Source organism: Choloepus didactylus, chromosome 6 (assembly GCF_015220235.1).
Source record: "Choloepus didactylus isolate mChoDid1 chromosome 6, mChoDid1.pri, whole genome shotgun sequence".
Taxonomy (NCBI): Eukaryota; Metazoa; Chordata; class Mammalia; order Pilosa; family Megalonychidae; genus Choloepus; species Choloepus didactylus.
The window spans coordinates 53,942-68,492 of NC_051312.1; the positions used below are offsets into that span (position 1 = coordinate 53,942).

General features: G+C 57.6%; 3 protein-coding genes across 14 annotated transcripts in view; 1 reads left to right on the forward strand and 2 right to left on the reverse strand.

Annotated features, from left to right (window-relative positions):
- Nucleotides 1-50: 50 nt before the first annotated feature.
- BET1L (Bet1 golgi vesicular membrane trafficking protein like) lies at nt 51-4,947 on the reverse strand. 9 transcript variants are annotated; one of them, XM_037840436.1, is made up of 4 exons: nt 3,528-3,884; nt 3,239-3,385; nt 2,936-3,107; nt 51-611 (listed from the first exon to the last, which is right to left on the reverse strand). In XM_037840436.1, exons 1-3 carry the CDS (start codon nt 3,648-3,650, stop codon nt 2,940-2,942), a joined length of 438 nt encoding a protein of 145 aa, XP_037696364.1. In that variant the 5' UTR covers nt 3,651-3,884; the 3' UTR covers nt 51-611; nt 2,936-2,939. The 9 variants fall into 9 exon arrangements, with proteins under 9 accessions (XP_037696364.1, XP_037696370.1, XP_037696365.1 ...); XM_037840437.1 differs by lacking the exons at nt 51-611; nt 2,936-3,107 and adding exons at nt 644-1,399; nt 4,829-4,947 and having other exon boundaries at nt 3,528-3,619; XM_037840440.1 differs by lacking the exons at nt 51-611; nt 2,936-3,107 and adding exons at nt 644-1,399; nt 4,829-4,944 and having other exon boundaries at nt 3,239-3,295; nt 3,528-3,619.
- A 1,512-nt stretch (nt 4,948-6,459) lies between these two features.
- RIC8A (RIC8 guanine nucleotide exchange factor A) lies at nt 6,460-12,190 on the forward strand. 2 transcript variants are annotated; one of them, XM_037838282.1, is made up of 10 exons: nt 6,462-6,771; nt 7,045-7,092; nt 7,182-7,778; nt 8,265-8,356; nt 8,922-9,072; nt 9,984-10,079; nt 10,161-10,305; nt 10,472-10,616; nt 11,044-11,163; nt 11,485-12,190. In XM_037838282.1, exons 1-10 carry the CDS (start codon nt 6,688-6,690, stop codon nt 11,603-11,605), a joined length of 1,599 nt encoding a protein of 532 aa, XP_037694210.1. In that variant the 5' UTR covers nt 6,462-6,687; the 3' UTR covers nt 11,606-12,190. The 2 variants fall into 2 exon arrangements, with proteins under 2 accessions (XP_037694209.1, XP_037694210.1); XM_037838281.1 differs by having other exon boundaries at nt 6,460-6,771; nt 9,984-10,305.
- Nucleotides 12,191-12,867: 677 nt separating this feature from the next.
- Nucleotides 12,868-14,551, reverse strand: part of SIRT3 (sirtuin 3) — a 35,402-nt gene continuing 33,718 nt past the window's right edge. For all 3 annotated transcript variants that reach the window (XM_037838286.1, XM_037838285.1, XM_037838284.1), the window contains one exon: nt 12,868-13,448. In XM_037838286.1, coding sequence (XP_037694214.1) covers nt 13,428-13,448 — 21 coding nt within the window. In that variant the 3' untranslated portion in view covers nt 12,868-13,427. The remainder of the gene's footprint in view (nt 13,449-14,551) is intronic.

Sequence of the window (14,551 nt, forward strand, 5' to 3'; positions counted from 1 at the left end):
CTATGCTACCTTCCCCATTAGCTGTGCCCAGATATTTATTAAATCACTGATTCCGCTATTGGTGGTTTATCTTGGGAAGAGGATCCGGCCTTTCCAGAAAGGGCCCCCGTCGGGGTTTCAGCGCCTGCTAGACAGCCCCCGTCCTGGCTCAGGAGGGGGACAGATGCGCCTCCGCTTTCTGTGGCTATTGCATATCCCAAAGGAGGCCCCACTTGGGCTCACCCCACTCCTGTGCTCTCACACTGACACGGAGCCAGCCATACAGCGTCGGAGCCTGGGGAAGGGGCTGGAGAGGGTCACTGAGGACTGCCAGACGCACTGTGGGACCACTGCTGGCTCTGGGGCAGCCCGGGCCAGCTTCGTCTCCCAGGAACTCACATTTACCCATTGTGGCCTCACCAGCCTCAGAAAGTAATGCTGCCATCTCCCCACAAAGGAGCTACAGAAACTTAGGCAGGGGACAGGTGAGGTTATCAGGTGAGCCCACAGCCCATGCCCCGGGGACAGCAGTCAGGGAAGAAGTGAAGGTGGGGAAGGAACAGAGGCTACAGCGTCGGTGTCCATAGCCAGTCTGTGGACCACAGTCAGTTCTGCTCAAAACTCTCAGGCCCCTAAGGAAATGAGAAAAGAAAGGACTGTGTAGTTACTTTTCCATGAAGCTATGTTTATTGTTAAATTATCTTCTCCTTAACGAACTATGGGATAGAACCGGTGGCAACAAACAGGCAAACCCAGGGTTTTTTACTGGCCTGTGAAATCAAAAGTCAGCACACCCCACTGATCCACAGGCCTCGGTGCTAACTGCACATAAGAGTTGTGTGGGAGGAGGGGTTAAGACAACCTCAAAAAATTCTAGTTTGAATGAGGTGGCAGCAAGACCATTACCTCCAACTTCCTAGAACTCATTCTAACACAACATGGAGAATACAAAACAAAAAAGTACACTAGAAACTGACATCTAAAGCCCAAGCCCCGAAGTAGGGGGAAGGGCTTAAAAAAGCCATGGAAATCAAACAGGTGGTGTATCCTCAAGGAAGCTGAGATGAACGCCAGTGGAGATGGGAGCAGCTGAAGGTCTCAGGCAGACGACAGAAAGCTCTTCCCAAGGCAAAGGGCACTCCGGAGCAGCCAGACCAGAGATGCACAGACTGGTGGCAAGAACATCCTTGGATCTGGTTTGGTCCTCCCATCTGAGCTGTATTCTCAGAGGCAGAGGAGAGTTTCACCACCACACAGCCCAGAACAGCCTGGGGTGGGGGAGAGGAGGAGCTGGGCTTGGACATGCTGTTAGCAGTGCCTGCGGCCCAGGTGGCAGTGGACAGGTTTCCTGTGGCGTGAGCAGAAGCCAAAGCCCCATCACACAAGGACACTGGGAAACAAGAAGAGGCATCCATGGGGCCTGTAAAGGAGGGAGAGGAGCTGGGAGTCACATGGGCCATACTAGGCACAGATACAGAGGTGAGTCCACTCATGAGGACTCGCTTGGTGAGGCAGAATCAGAACAGAGTGCTCAGGAGTAAAAAAGTGGAAAGACAGCTCCAGGACACTCAAGGCTCTCAAGTCCTAACCCTGGAGGAAAGGTGAGATGAGAGACAGAGGGTTGGGTGAGTGCTGGAACAGGGGGAAGAAGAGGGGAGAAGAGGAAGGAGGGAGAGAGAGAGAGAGAGAGAGGGAGAGAGAGAGAGAAGGAGAGAGAGAGCGTGAGGGAGGGAGGGAGAGAGGAGGAGGAGATGAGGACTTGCAGAAGGACCTGGCCTGGGAGGTGAGCTTGCATGGCTGGAGTCTGGATCCAGGCTGGGGGAGCTGACAGGCAGCAGGCTGCAGCAGACAACAGGTTCAGATTTCAGAGTCAAAGCAGTTCTGAGCTGGACAAACTCAAAGAGGCTTTGCAAGTGGGTGGACAGTGAACCGAGGCCTCGGGGAGTGGCCAAGAAAGCAGATGATGATAAGGACAGGACAGGGGAGGGTCCAGAGCTGGATGGCTTGGTCTTACAGGTGTTGGGTCTGACCTGCTCCAAGGTTGGTGTGATGGTGTTTGGAGTGGGGAGTGACATGCCTGCACCTGTGAAGAAGGTTCCCTCACAGTGGGAGGAATGGCAGGGCTTGGTGGAGGAGCAAAAGTTACCCACCCACGGCCAGGCAACCCCAACAGGTGACAGATGCAGAGGGGCCTATGAAAAGCACACAGAAGGACCCCACCCCTGCTCTGCCTTTCTGAAGATCTGGTTTCTGGGAACCCATCTTCAGGGCTAGGTGGATCCACATCCAGAGTGTGTGTTCCTGCTCCTGAACAACTGGCTGGCAACCCAGAACCCAAAGCCTCTTATCCACAGGCCGCCACTCCCTTCCCTTCCCTTCCCCCAGGGTCTGGTTTCAGGAGAAGCATTAGAGTGAGCAGAGGATCCTGGGGCAGGAGCTGGCCTGCACTGCCCTTGTTCTGGCAGCCTTCGCCATGACTAACTGCTGTTGGGTTACTGCTGAAGAGATGGCACTGATGTGAGGTTTGAAGACACAGCCACTTCTTGTGGCAGCTTCGTGCTCCATAGATCCACACATGGCCAAGACCAGGGCAGAGGAGCCTCGAGATGCCTGAGGGCCAGGGGACAAGCTGACAGCCACGGGTGCCACATCCAGATTCCCGACAGCTTCTCCCCACACCACTGTGGTTCCTGCTCTGCCAGCATCCCTAGCCTCCGAGGGGAGGGGCTGGGTCTCCTCTCTCCAGGGTAAAGGATCCCTTCCATGGAGGGGACCAGCCAACAGGAGCTCACAGGTTACAGGCAGTACAGCCCATGGCCACAACAGGAAGACTTCTGACCCACAATCGTAATTTCAAAGGAATTTTTTGTAGGGAAGTCCTCTGGAGCCCGGGAGACAAAGCAGGGGGAGGTCCTAACTGCCCCGGCACCCAAAGAAGCAGCTCGCCAGCACCCACTTGCTCATGTTCTTGCCCTCGACACAAGGTAAGAGAGGATGAAGAAGGCCACAATCAGGCCCACAGCCACACTGCACAGAAGCTTCCGGTTGTCTCGCCCAGACCGTGCCATTGTGGAGAAGCGCTTCACACTCCCGGAGAGCAGACCCGTCATGCTCGTGAAATCCGAGTCCTGAGGGAGGAGCCCAGTACCTGACCAGGTGGCACCTCCACACCCACCCCTGCCAGCACCCAAGGGCAGTGCCAGACCCCAGGTGAGGGGCCAAGCTCAGCAGGACACCCCCGAGCTTCGCAGGCTCTTACCATGCCATCCAGGTACCGGTTCTGGTCTTCTGCATCCCTATCAATGTCCAGGGCAAGCTGATCAGGACACAGAGAGGGCAGGATCAGGCCAGGCCAGGCATGGAGTGGCACCCTCTCTCCCCCAGGACCAGCGAGAACAAACACCACCTTCATCAAACATGAAGGTCAGAAATGTCAGGGGTCACCCGGGCCTCACACAGCCAGCAAGGAGAATGGAAAGCTGCCTGGAGTCCCCAAGCTGTACCCTCCCGTGGGTCCTGCTCCCAAGAGAAAAGAGACCACCACAGACCGATTTGAGCCTGGTGACCTTGGAGGCCAGGCTGTCGGCCATCCGCTTGTTCTCCCGGTCCAGAATTTCCTCCACGGCCCCAGGGCTCTGAGCTGCAGAGAGAGGCTGAAGTGGTGCATCCATCCATGAACACAACCCCTGACCCTCAGACAAGAGAGTCAGCCCTTTGTGGCCTCAGCCCTGTCTGGTCCAGTTGGAAAGCTGCGTGTGTGTGTGTGGGGGACTGGGTCTCCACCTGAACCTGCTGGGCAGGGCCAGGTTTGTGAGACAATAAGCAGTCATGTGGGAGTACATGTCCCTGTACACATCCAGACCAGGAGTGAACCCCAACAGGTTCAGCCCAGCTGGCACCCTGTGGTACTCACTCCAGGCCAGGACTGGCACTAATCCCAGGGAGGCAGTAAGATGCAGTACGTGCTTGCAGCAATGCCACCACTCATGTACCTCGGGAAAAAAAGCCAACTCTGGGGAGGGCCCAGGAAAGACCAGGGAAAAGGACCAGCCACAGGAGGGGGGGCAGGGGGAGCCCTGCAGGGGCAACCTGTAACCTGGTCCTGAAGAAGCAACAAATAACCAGGGGCAGGACACTGGGGAGGTCCTTCTATGTAGAGAAAAGGAGGCGAGCAAAGCCCCCCAACCCAAACGGAGGGGGCGGGGCAGGGGTCAACCCTAAAGAGCAAGGCTAGGTCTGCTCACCTGTATCCCACACAGCATCTCACGCAACAACCAGAAGGTGGTGCGAGACCCTCCCCGTGACTCTGGGCAACCCCATTCCCCACTGCACATGGGAACTGGACCAGGTGATGTGGAACGTATCACATCGGCTGGGTGAGAATCGCCTCTCCGCGCAGGGAGACACCAGCGTCAGTGTGAGCCGCCTAGGAGGCCGAGGCCCTAGGAATCCCTGACACATACAGACCCCGAGCTTAGGGCAGCTGCGAAAAAGCTCTCAATAGTGCCACGCATCCTACCAACCCCGTCGCGTTCATTCACTCCTTTAATCGTCACGACAGCCCAGCAGGGCAGGTAGCAGCACCGAGGGCAGACGCCCGGGACCCACGTCAGTAGAAGCCTGCTCGGACCCTCCCTCCTAGGGGCGCCCGGCGGGCATCGGGCACCCTTGGCGGCGCAGTGGCCTGGGGGACACGCGCAGGTCCTTAGTACTCGTTGCCGTTCTCCTCGCCCGGGCCCGGCCAGGCCCCTCCCGCCGACGGGCGCCCAGGGCCGGGGACGAGCGCAGGGGCGGCGGCCCGCTTCTGGACCGGCGCGGCCCCGCCACCCGCCCCGCTCCCCGCGCTCACCACGAGCCCAGTCCGCCATTGCGCCCAGCGCCGGCCCCGGAGCTTCCGCACCAGCGCGAACCCCGACACCGCCTCCAGCGACGTGGCGCGGGGTCACGGGGGCGGGCCCAGAGCCTTCCCCTTCCGGGTCCGCCCCCTTCCTGCTTCGCCTCTTCCGGGCCGGCCGGGTCGTTCGAGCTCGCTTGGCTTCCCCGCCCGGGCCGAGGGAGGGGCGCGGAGGGAGTGTGGAAGCTTGGCGTTTGTTTCCTCGCCTGCAGAACGGGGACGGGGACGGGGTGGGGGGTGGGGGGCCCCCACACTTGGGACCCCTTGATTGATTAGCAAGGGGGCGGGTCAGGCGGCAGCACGGCGTTAGGTCCTAACAACTGGGAAGAACTCCGGCGTCCTTTACGGGGTTAGGGTGTTGGCTCAGGAGTTCGTCGCCCCATTTAGGCCTCGTGTGACCTGCGGAAGGTTAATTTCCTTGCGTATCATTTCTCTCGTCTGTAAGGTTGTTGCCTCGTCTCTACTTAGAACAGTGCCTGGAACAAGTAAGCTTGTATAGGTGTCTTAAAACTAAAGTACAGATACGAAGAAACAATAAAACAAGGAAAAGGGATTGGGGAGGGGGCAGTGGGGACCGGTGTTTCTTGCTTTTGACTCCTGGCACAAAGGACCAGGCACAACAGATGTGAGTTAAAATAACGGATAGGTAGGTGAGTGGACTGTACTTATAAATTACTCACTGGTGTGGAGCATTTTCTGTATATCAATCGCTGTTGAGTGTTTTGAGTCAAATGCCTTTAAGCCTCATGACAACCCTTTGAGATGGACACTTTTTATCTTTGTTTTATGAAGGAGGACCCTAACTCCAGGCTAGACCCTATGAAGGATTACACAACTCGGAAGTCACTGCACATGATCAGGCTTTGCCTTCATCCCTGACCTCTTCTCCCCACTCTCCTCCCTTTCTCCGTGCCAATCGTGGTGTCCGTTTCTCCGTTCCTTGCACTTGCTGTTCCTTCTACCTGGAATGGCCTTCCCCCAGATCTTTTCGCGGTTTCCTATTCTTAGCATCAGGTCTCAGCAAAAGTGTCACTTCGCCGGAATTTGGTACCACAGTTGCTTGTTCTTAAAATCACAACACTTATGACCACTCAAAGTCGTCTTGTCTGTCTTTCCTTGTGTGTCTTCCCCTCTAGAACATAAGCTCTACGAAGGCAGGGTCCTCTTCACCCGCACCCCCAGCGCCTCGACTGCAGTAGGCACTCAACAAACGCCTGCATAATAAACCAAGATAGAGAGAAAGGGTCAGTTCTCCTTTTTGGAAATTTCGGCACAAGTGCGCGAGGGAGGGGAGACTCGGGCCCAAAGTCGGCCGATTATAGAGTCCGGTCTTAAACTCTGGGCTCGGCGGAGAAGCCCTAAGCACCAGCGCCGTCCAGAGGCCCCTTAAGTCGCTCGCACCCGGCACCCGCCCCCACGCAGCCCCAGCCCCGCCCTGTCCCGGCCTCCCCGCGCAGCCCGGCCCCGCCCCGGCCTCCCCCGCGCAGCCCCCGGCCCCGTCCGGCCCCGCCCTCTCCCGCGCAGCCTCCGGCCCCGCCCGGCCCCAGCCTCCCCCGCGCAGCCCCCCCAGCCCCCGGCCCCGCCCTCTCCCGCGCAGCCCCGGCCCCGCCCCGGCCCGGCCTCTCCCGCGCAGCCCCCGGCCCCGCCCTCTCCCGCGCAGCCTCCGGCCCCGCCCGGCCCCAGCCTCCCCCGCGCGTCGTACGCCGGCTGCCCGAGGCAGGGCGGGGTCGCGCGAGGGCTGGTGTCGGGTCCCGGCCGCGGAACAACGTCCCTTCTGCCTTGCGACCGGAGCCTTCCGGCGTCCTGGGGGCGCCATGGAGCCTCGGGCGGTTGCAGATGCCTTGGAGACAGGGGAGGAGGACGAGATTATGGTGGCTTTGCGTACCTACAACCGGGAGGTGAGCGCGAGCGTGTGGTCGTGGGAAGTGCGTGAGGGGGTGGGGCGCGCGCGAGGGGGCCGAGGGTCGTTGGGCACGGCGGGGCCACGCCTGCGGGGCGAGTTGCGCGGCGTGACGGTGTCTGCGGGTGCAGCCGTTGGGGGACAGTCGTGTGCGGCAGGTGAGTGCAGCCCCAGGGCGGTGGTTGCTACCTCAGCTGGAGCAGCAACCCCACTCCCGCAGCCCCGCCGAGCCCTGGGTCTGTGCTCCGAGAACCCCCTGGTTTCTTTGCAGAATTCCCAGAGCTTCACGTTTGACGATGCTCAACAGGACGACAGGAAGGTAGGTGTCAGCCAGAGGTAAAGCGGCCGGGGTAGGAGGGGCATGGAGGGTTTGGGGCCTGGTGCAACCGCTCTTTTCTCTGCCCACAGAAACTGGCGGAGCTGCTCATTTCGGCCCTGGAGCAGGGCTTGCCGCCCTCCCACCGCGTCATCTGGCTGCAGACTGTCCGCATCTTGTCTCGGGACCGCAGCTGCCTGGACCGGTTCACCAGCCGCCAGAGCCTGCAGGCCCTGGCCCTCCACGCTGGCGTCTCTGCACCTGAGGGATCTGTCTCCAAGCCCTGGGACGCAGATATGGACGTTGTGCTTGAGTCTCTCAAGTGCCTTTGCAACCTCGTGCTCAGCAGCCCCTTAGCGCAGGGGCTGGCCGCGGAGGCGGGCCTGGTGGTGAGGCTGGCAGAGCGCGTGGGGCTCTACAGTGAGAGGAACTTCCCACACGATGTGCAGTTCTTTGACTTGCGGCTCCTCTTCCTGCTCACGGCCCTGCGCACCGATGTGCGGCAGCAGCTGTTTGAGGAGCTGCAGGGGGTGCGCCTACTGACCGACACACTGGAGCTGACACTGGGGGCGGCCCCTGAAGACAGCACCCCTGAGTGCCTTCCCCCGCAGGAGACTGAGCGGGCCATGGAGGTCCTCAAAGTACTCTTCAACATCACCTTTGACACCACCAAAAGGGAGGTGGACCAGGTGAGGCCCGAGGCCAGGGTCCCGTGACCTGCTGGTATCTTCAGGGGTCTGGTGCCGGGTGTGGAGAGACATGGGAGGCCAAGGAGAGGCCCTTGTGAGGAGGAGCCTCCAAAAAGGTTTCTGGGGAGATGGGGGGGCTGATTCCAGGTGTGCGGTGTGATGAGAGGCTGTAGGAGACACCCCACTGTGAAACCAGGGGTGTGGACATTTTTCTGAGGCTACGTGTTGACAAATAGAGAAGTGCTCTTAAAAAAGTAGTCATGGAGCTTTCAGGAAAATAGTACTGGGCGTTACCAGGCTCACCACCCAACAGGATCACCTGGGAGAGTACAAAGGCAGGTGTGCTGTGGGAGAGATGCCTCAGAGCTGCAGCCCAGTGCCGGAGGCGGGGCAGGGTTGTACGGTATACAGCTTCAGCTGGCAGCAGCCATGGCTGCTGGGTGAGCAAGGTCCCTCTCACAGGGATCCTTTTCTTTCTCTGGTCAGGAGGACATTGCCCTTTACCGACACCTGGGGACCCTTCTGCGGCGCTGTGTGATGGTGGCGGCTGCTGGAGACCGGACTGAGGAGTTCCAGGGGTGAGGGCAGGGCCATAGGTGGGCCTCAGGGATGGGCTGGGGCTTGGGGGGCTCTGTACTTGGCCAAGTCTGGTTGGGAGAGGAGCTTGCTCTGATGTCTAGATGCTGTTTCTCAGCTCTGGGTATAAATCAGAATCACTTGGGAACTCAGGTGCTGTCCCTGGAATCCAATCTCACTTGTCTGGTGGGGCCAACAAAAGTATTTCTGACAGATAGTCAGGGCCAAGAGCTGTCAGTCTGGGGGAAGGGCTTGCCAGCCTGGACCTGGTGTCAGTGGGTCAAGGTGGTCACTTACCAGAGAAGGTCCATAGCATTGTGCCAGCCAGCTCAGAGCGTGGGGCAGGCAGGGCGTCTTCGGGAGTGTCCCCTCCTCCTTGTACATTGTTGAACAGGCATTGGGGACTTGGCTGGTGCTGTTCTCCAGCCCCCCCGACACTGGCTCATGTTGCATGTGGCCCAGCAGGGTGGGGCACCTCGGATTGTGCCCCACAATCCCAGGTGCCCTGTGGTGCCAGGTGTTGGTCTTGTCAGTCTTCCCCCACCTCACCTGATTGCCTGTGTGCAGCCACACAGTGAATCTCCTGGGGAATCTGCCCCTCAACTCTCTGGACGTCCTGCTCACCCCAGGGCCATGTGTGGGCTCCCTCGAGTTCATGGGCATGAACGTGGATGTGATCCGTGTGCTCCTGGGCTTCCTGGAGAAGCGCCTGGACCAGGTGGGTAGGCGACCTTGGGGCCCTGGCCTTCCTGTGCCACTTGCATTGCAGTTTCTGCGCCGCTGTGCAGGTGAGAGCAGCTCCTCCGCTCCAGCTGCTCCGTCCTGGTCCGGCTTGGTGTGGAGCCAGACCCTCCCTGCAAAGCCTGTGCATCCCTCTCTTCTCTTGAAGGTTTCCGTTCTGTGTACTGCAAGGACAAAGGTGGTGGAACAGCCTGTTTTCGGTCTTACAGAGCACTCGTATTTTAAGTCTTTTGGGGGATCCTTCTTGAGGGGTCCTGGGAATGGCCCAGTTCCTGCTTGACATCCTCACATACGTACACTCAGCATGCACAAGCAGCTAGCCCTTTGGTGGCTCCCTACAAGCCTCAGTGCCCCTTGCCACCCTCTCCCCACCTCCCCAGTATCCCTGGAACCCACAGGAGCCTCTAGGCAGCCTTCTGTTTGATTCCTGTGGCTGCTCCAGGTGGTCACTGGGAGCAACCCTGTGGGAGCGTGTGGGCGCTAGCAGGTGGGGTCCGCACCGCAGAGGGGGATGGTCACGGTGCAGCATGACCAAGTCAGGGTGGGGCACACAACGCTGGGCCTGGTGGCTGCATCCTCTGTCCTTGCTGCCACTGCTGCTGGTGTGAGGCCAGGTGGTGACTGGGGAGGCTGGGAGGGAAGGGTTTTCTCTGCTGTATGTTGACAAAGCCCACAGCTCTGAGGGGCCCCTGGCCAAGGGGGGGTGGAGAAACTCTTCCTGGGGCAGAAATGTCTCCTGTGAACTGCTGCTGCCTATTTCATATCTGTAAACAGCTCCTGCTCCAGGCACACACCCACCACCAGCTCTCAGCCCCTCTCTTGTCTCACTGACACAGTCGGGCAGCTGTGTGTGGGGTAGGGGCTGCTGAGTGACTGGCTCCTCTGCAGACACAGAAGCTGAAAGAGGGTGTGGCGCCCGTGCTGAGCGTGTTGACAGAGTGTGCCCGTCTGCACCGCCCAGTCAGGAAGTTCCTGAAGGCCCAGGTACTGGGTGGGTCAAAGCCAGCCCCCCAGGGGATGGGATGGGGCCCTGGTCCCAGGAATGGAAGGACAACTCGTCCACAGGTGCTGCCCCCGCTGCGGGACGTGAGGACCCGGCCAGAGGTGGGTGAGCTGCTGCGGAACAAGCTTGTCCGCCTCATGACACACCTGGACACGGATGTCAAGAGAGTGGCAGCTGAGTTCCTGTTTGTCCTGTGCTCCGAGAGTGGTGAGTGGAGGTCCCAGAACACCTGCCCCCTCCCCGGCCAGGACTGGGGTGCTGGTTGGGTGATGGTGTCGACGTGCCCATCTCCCCCCTCCCCCTGCCCAGACTGGAAACCCTGCCCCACCCCCACTCCAGCCACGTTGGGACACTGACCCCCACCCACCCCCAGTGCCCCGCTTCATCAAGTACACTGGCTTCGGGAACGCTGCCGGCCTGCTGGCTGCCCGGGGTCTCATGGCAGGGGGCCGGGACAGGGGCCAGTACTCAGAGGACGAGGACACGGACACAGAGGAGTACAAGGAAGCCAAGGCCAGGTGTGTTCCCTCCTTCCACACGGCTCCCCAGACCCTGCTCCATCGCCCATATGGGCCCTGCTGGGCTGGGTGCTGGGCGGGTCAGGACAGCAAACTGTCAGGATTTTCCAGAGTGGGCATCTTTTTCTACTCAAGTGGCATCTTTTCTGAAGATCAGAATGTTTCATTCTGAGAGCAGAGGCTGAAGTGGCCAGGGTGTGTCCAGGACAGCTAGAAAGTGGTTCAGTTAACTGGCCTGCCTGCTTCCTTCCCTTACCTCCTGGAGGGGCTGGAGTGGGGTTTCTTCCAGTAGTTGCCCCCCCTTCCCGAAAAGAAAAAAAAAAAAACACAAAACATTTCTCACTAGTTCAGCCTCGAGCAGGAAGATTTGGGGCCCATCCTGGAAGGGTCACTAACGAGTTTTCCACACTTCTTCCCTGGGAAGCAGCATAAACCCGGTGACCGGGCGCATGGAAGAGAAACCGCCCAACCCTATGGAGGGGATGACTGAGGAGCAGAAGGAGCACGAAGCCATGAAGCTGGTGAACATGTTCGATAAGCTCTCCAGGTGTGTGGAGGGGGAGGATGGACCCAAGCCCTGCCTTGTGAGCTCAGGAACTAGACTTATAGGACCCCGGCAAAGGCCCCATTCCTGCTACTTGAAACCCCTAGTCCTGGTGGAACTCTCGTTTATTCTGTCGAAGACCAAAGGAGGTTGGTACTGTGCCCATTTTACAGATAATGAAAACAGAACCAGGAAAAACTGAGAACCAACAGGTAGCAGTTAGGTTTCAGGCCCGATTAACACCAGCTTCCGCCCAGGCTTCCCCAGTGACTAGGGCAGCCCATGGCTGCCCACCCTCCCACCCTGTGCTGCCTTCCTCCACAGGCACAGGGTCATCCAGCCCATGGGCATGAGCCCCCGGGGCCACCTCACATCCCTGCAGGATGCCATGTGCGAGACCATGGAGGGGCAGCTTTCCTCAGACCCGGAGTCAGACCCCGACTGAGACCTGCAGTTCTGCCCTCCCTCCAAACTGGTGCTGCTTCCAGAGACGCCCTTGGATCCACAGCCTGGGGATGCTCCAGCCCACAGGCCACGCAGCCTCATACCCACTTTCTCCAGCTCAGAGACCCTTTATTTCTGTATTCCCGAAGTTCTGATTGTGATTTGCTTCTCCTGCTGTAAGGGAACTCAGCTTTGATTAGTTCAAACAAAATAGTTTCTTTTGTGTGAGAAGGCTGCAGCCTGAGGGAGGCTGGGGCCGAGTGGCTGTGGAGTCTTAGACTTGTCTGCAGCTGGCATGCAGCCTGGAGCCAGCCTGTCCGGGCAAGGGCTACATTTCACAGGGAAGGGACTTTATATGCAATCATGATGTTTCAGTCCCGCTGGGCATGTGGCTGGGCTGCCATTGTCTCCTGCCTGAGTTCTCACCTGTTGTGATACAGCTGAATCTTGATCCCTTCCACCAGTTTGAACCCCAAATGTTTACAAGAAGGAAAATACCCCTTGTTAAACATAAAGCGGGATTTCTATAGTGCACCACAAATAGCCACAGAAGCATCATCCCAAAGTAAAGATGTTTTAGCAGGAACTCGTGTGACTGTATCTGTACAGAATCAAGCAAGAGCAGTGCTAAGTAGAAAAGGAACTAGTTACGTTCTTTCAGAGTTCCTTTTTTCTCACATCCCCACCCATGTCTTGGTTGGTCAAGAAATGAGACCAGGGGCCCGTCTGTCTGTGGGTAAAATCCCTTCACTCCCCAGGGCACAGCTGGCCGAGAGGAGCCCATAGAGTTCTGTTCCACGGAGGGAAGGTGGAGATGTGTAGGCACAGGTGCCAAGGAGGCTGGCCGGTCAGGGAGGGCCTCCTGAGTCGGGGTCCGGGGAGCTGCAGGCCTCTGGGAATGAGCCAAGTCGAGTGGGTGATGTAGTCCATGTCTCAGGGACAAGTTCCAGCAGAGGCCTGGTGGAGGGTGTGGGGGCAAGGAGAGGGCTGGAAAGCTATGAACAGTCCCTGGAGCAGGTTATTTCTCGGCGAGGAGAGATTGAGTGTGAAAGGTGCCCTGGGGTAGAGGCCACAGGGCAGCTTCAGTGAGACACCGGGCCCTCCGAGGGCCTGGGGAGGACAAGGAGGGTCTCAGCTGGTGGAGAGGGTGAATTTCAGTCCTTGGGTGAAAACATCCACATAGTCCCAAAGACCCCAAGACCCCCTTTCCATATTTTATGTCAGCATCTGCGTTCTTTAAGAGAAAAATAAAGGGGTACCCAATTTTCATACTAAAATTTATTTTGTGCCAGAAATGACAGACAGATTCTAATTTAAAAGAACCCTACTCATGGGCCTGGCATGCTTGAAGCCCCCAGTGGACCCCCAGATCCAGGGCTGCATTTTGGGACACAACAGACCAGGCACTGAGCTCTGAGCCAGGCATTCCGAACTGAACAGATGAGCCTGCCCTGAAGGCCGATGTTTGGGCAAAACACATCTAGTGCAGGGTTCCACGGTAGGTCTGTTCAATTCAAGAAAGCTTTTGCATTAAAGAGAGCCTTGCAGGAACACGAGAAGAGCTTTAGCAGAATGAAGGGTTACGTTAAACAGCAGAAAGACCGGGCCAGCACATCCTTGGCTGGGGCAACCCCAGGCAGCACGTCCTGCCTGCCAGCTCCGAGACGCTCCCGTGGGAGCCTCAGCCTGGTCACTTGTCCATTCTCTATTCCTCAGTCACATGTCCTGCTTCAGCAAAAATCTCTGTCTTCCCTAGCAGGCATGGGGATGTATGAGATGTGGCTCTCCAGCCATTTCTTGTATGTGGGGCCACAGCTTTCCTCCTATCTGCCCTGTGCATCGAGCTGGAACACAAGTGGAAAAACAGTGCCAGGTAAACAGAAAGGCAGGCCACAGATCTCACCGGAGGACCTGAGGGCAAACGTGGCTAAAGATAAGCACACTATTTCCTAAAATGGAAGCTTCTCTCTTTTCAAATGCTTCTGTTGAGCCAGGTTAAGATTATGGTCCTAGTGAGGCTGGGGGAGTCGTAGCTAAATGGAGAGCCTCATTCTAAGGCATTTTAAACAGACAAGACAGACTCTCATGCTCAAAACATCTACCATTTGGAAAACTAACTCTAATTAGACAGTAAGTCATTCCTCTGTGTTTAACTACTCTTGGACAGTGACTCTTTAAAGTCATAGTCTAGTCTACATAAATTTCTGTGAAATTAGAATACAGCACAGGTCAAATCCTATAGGGCTACTTCCAAAACTGGGTCATCACAACCGGGAAAGCCAGCCAGGAAGGGCCCCTCCCTACCCGTGAACAGCCGGGAGGCAGCTCACGTGCTCCCTTAGATGTGCACAGTTTAAGCCGTGGTGGTGTCTGGGGTTCTCAGCTTCCACAGTCAAGAGACCCAGCACACGGTTCTGGCGTTTGGTGGGTCTTTACAGATCATGAGGTAAACAGATGGCATCAGCCACTCATTCCCTAAGGGCCAAGCTCTGGAATAAAAGGCTGAAACAGTGGTGTGACCCTAGCATACAAGCCTGTTCTGTTCTCTGGCTCAGTCTTGCTAGGAAACTGAGCTGCAGTTTCAGCCCCAGAGGCTGAAGGGTTTTCACAGAGGTGGAGACGAGAGTCACACATGGCTTAAGGCTACCTCCCAGAGAACACAGCCCTCCATATCCAATATCGTCCACGATTCTCATGGGAAACTGCAAAGGTCTAAAATCTTTTCTTGGCCAGAAAGCATCAGGATTCTTTGACTTTCTACCCTCAGAAGATTGTAATAGACCAACAGCTTTCACACAGACTCACTGGTTCAAAGTTCTTTAAGCTGCATCATCTCGGAATCACATACCAGCCCTGGAAGTGAGTTGTTAGGTTTTATTTTAGGGACCGAAGTGTTACTAAGCATGAAGATGGCTAACCACCAGACTGCCTGGAAATGAATCCCCTG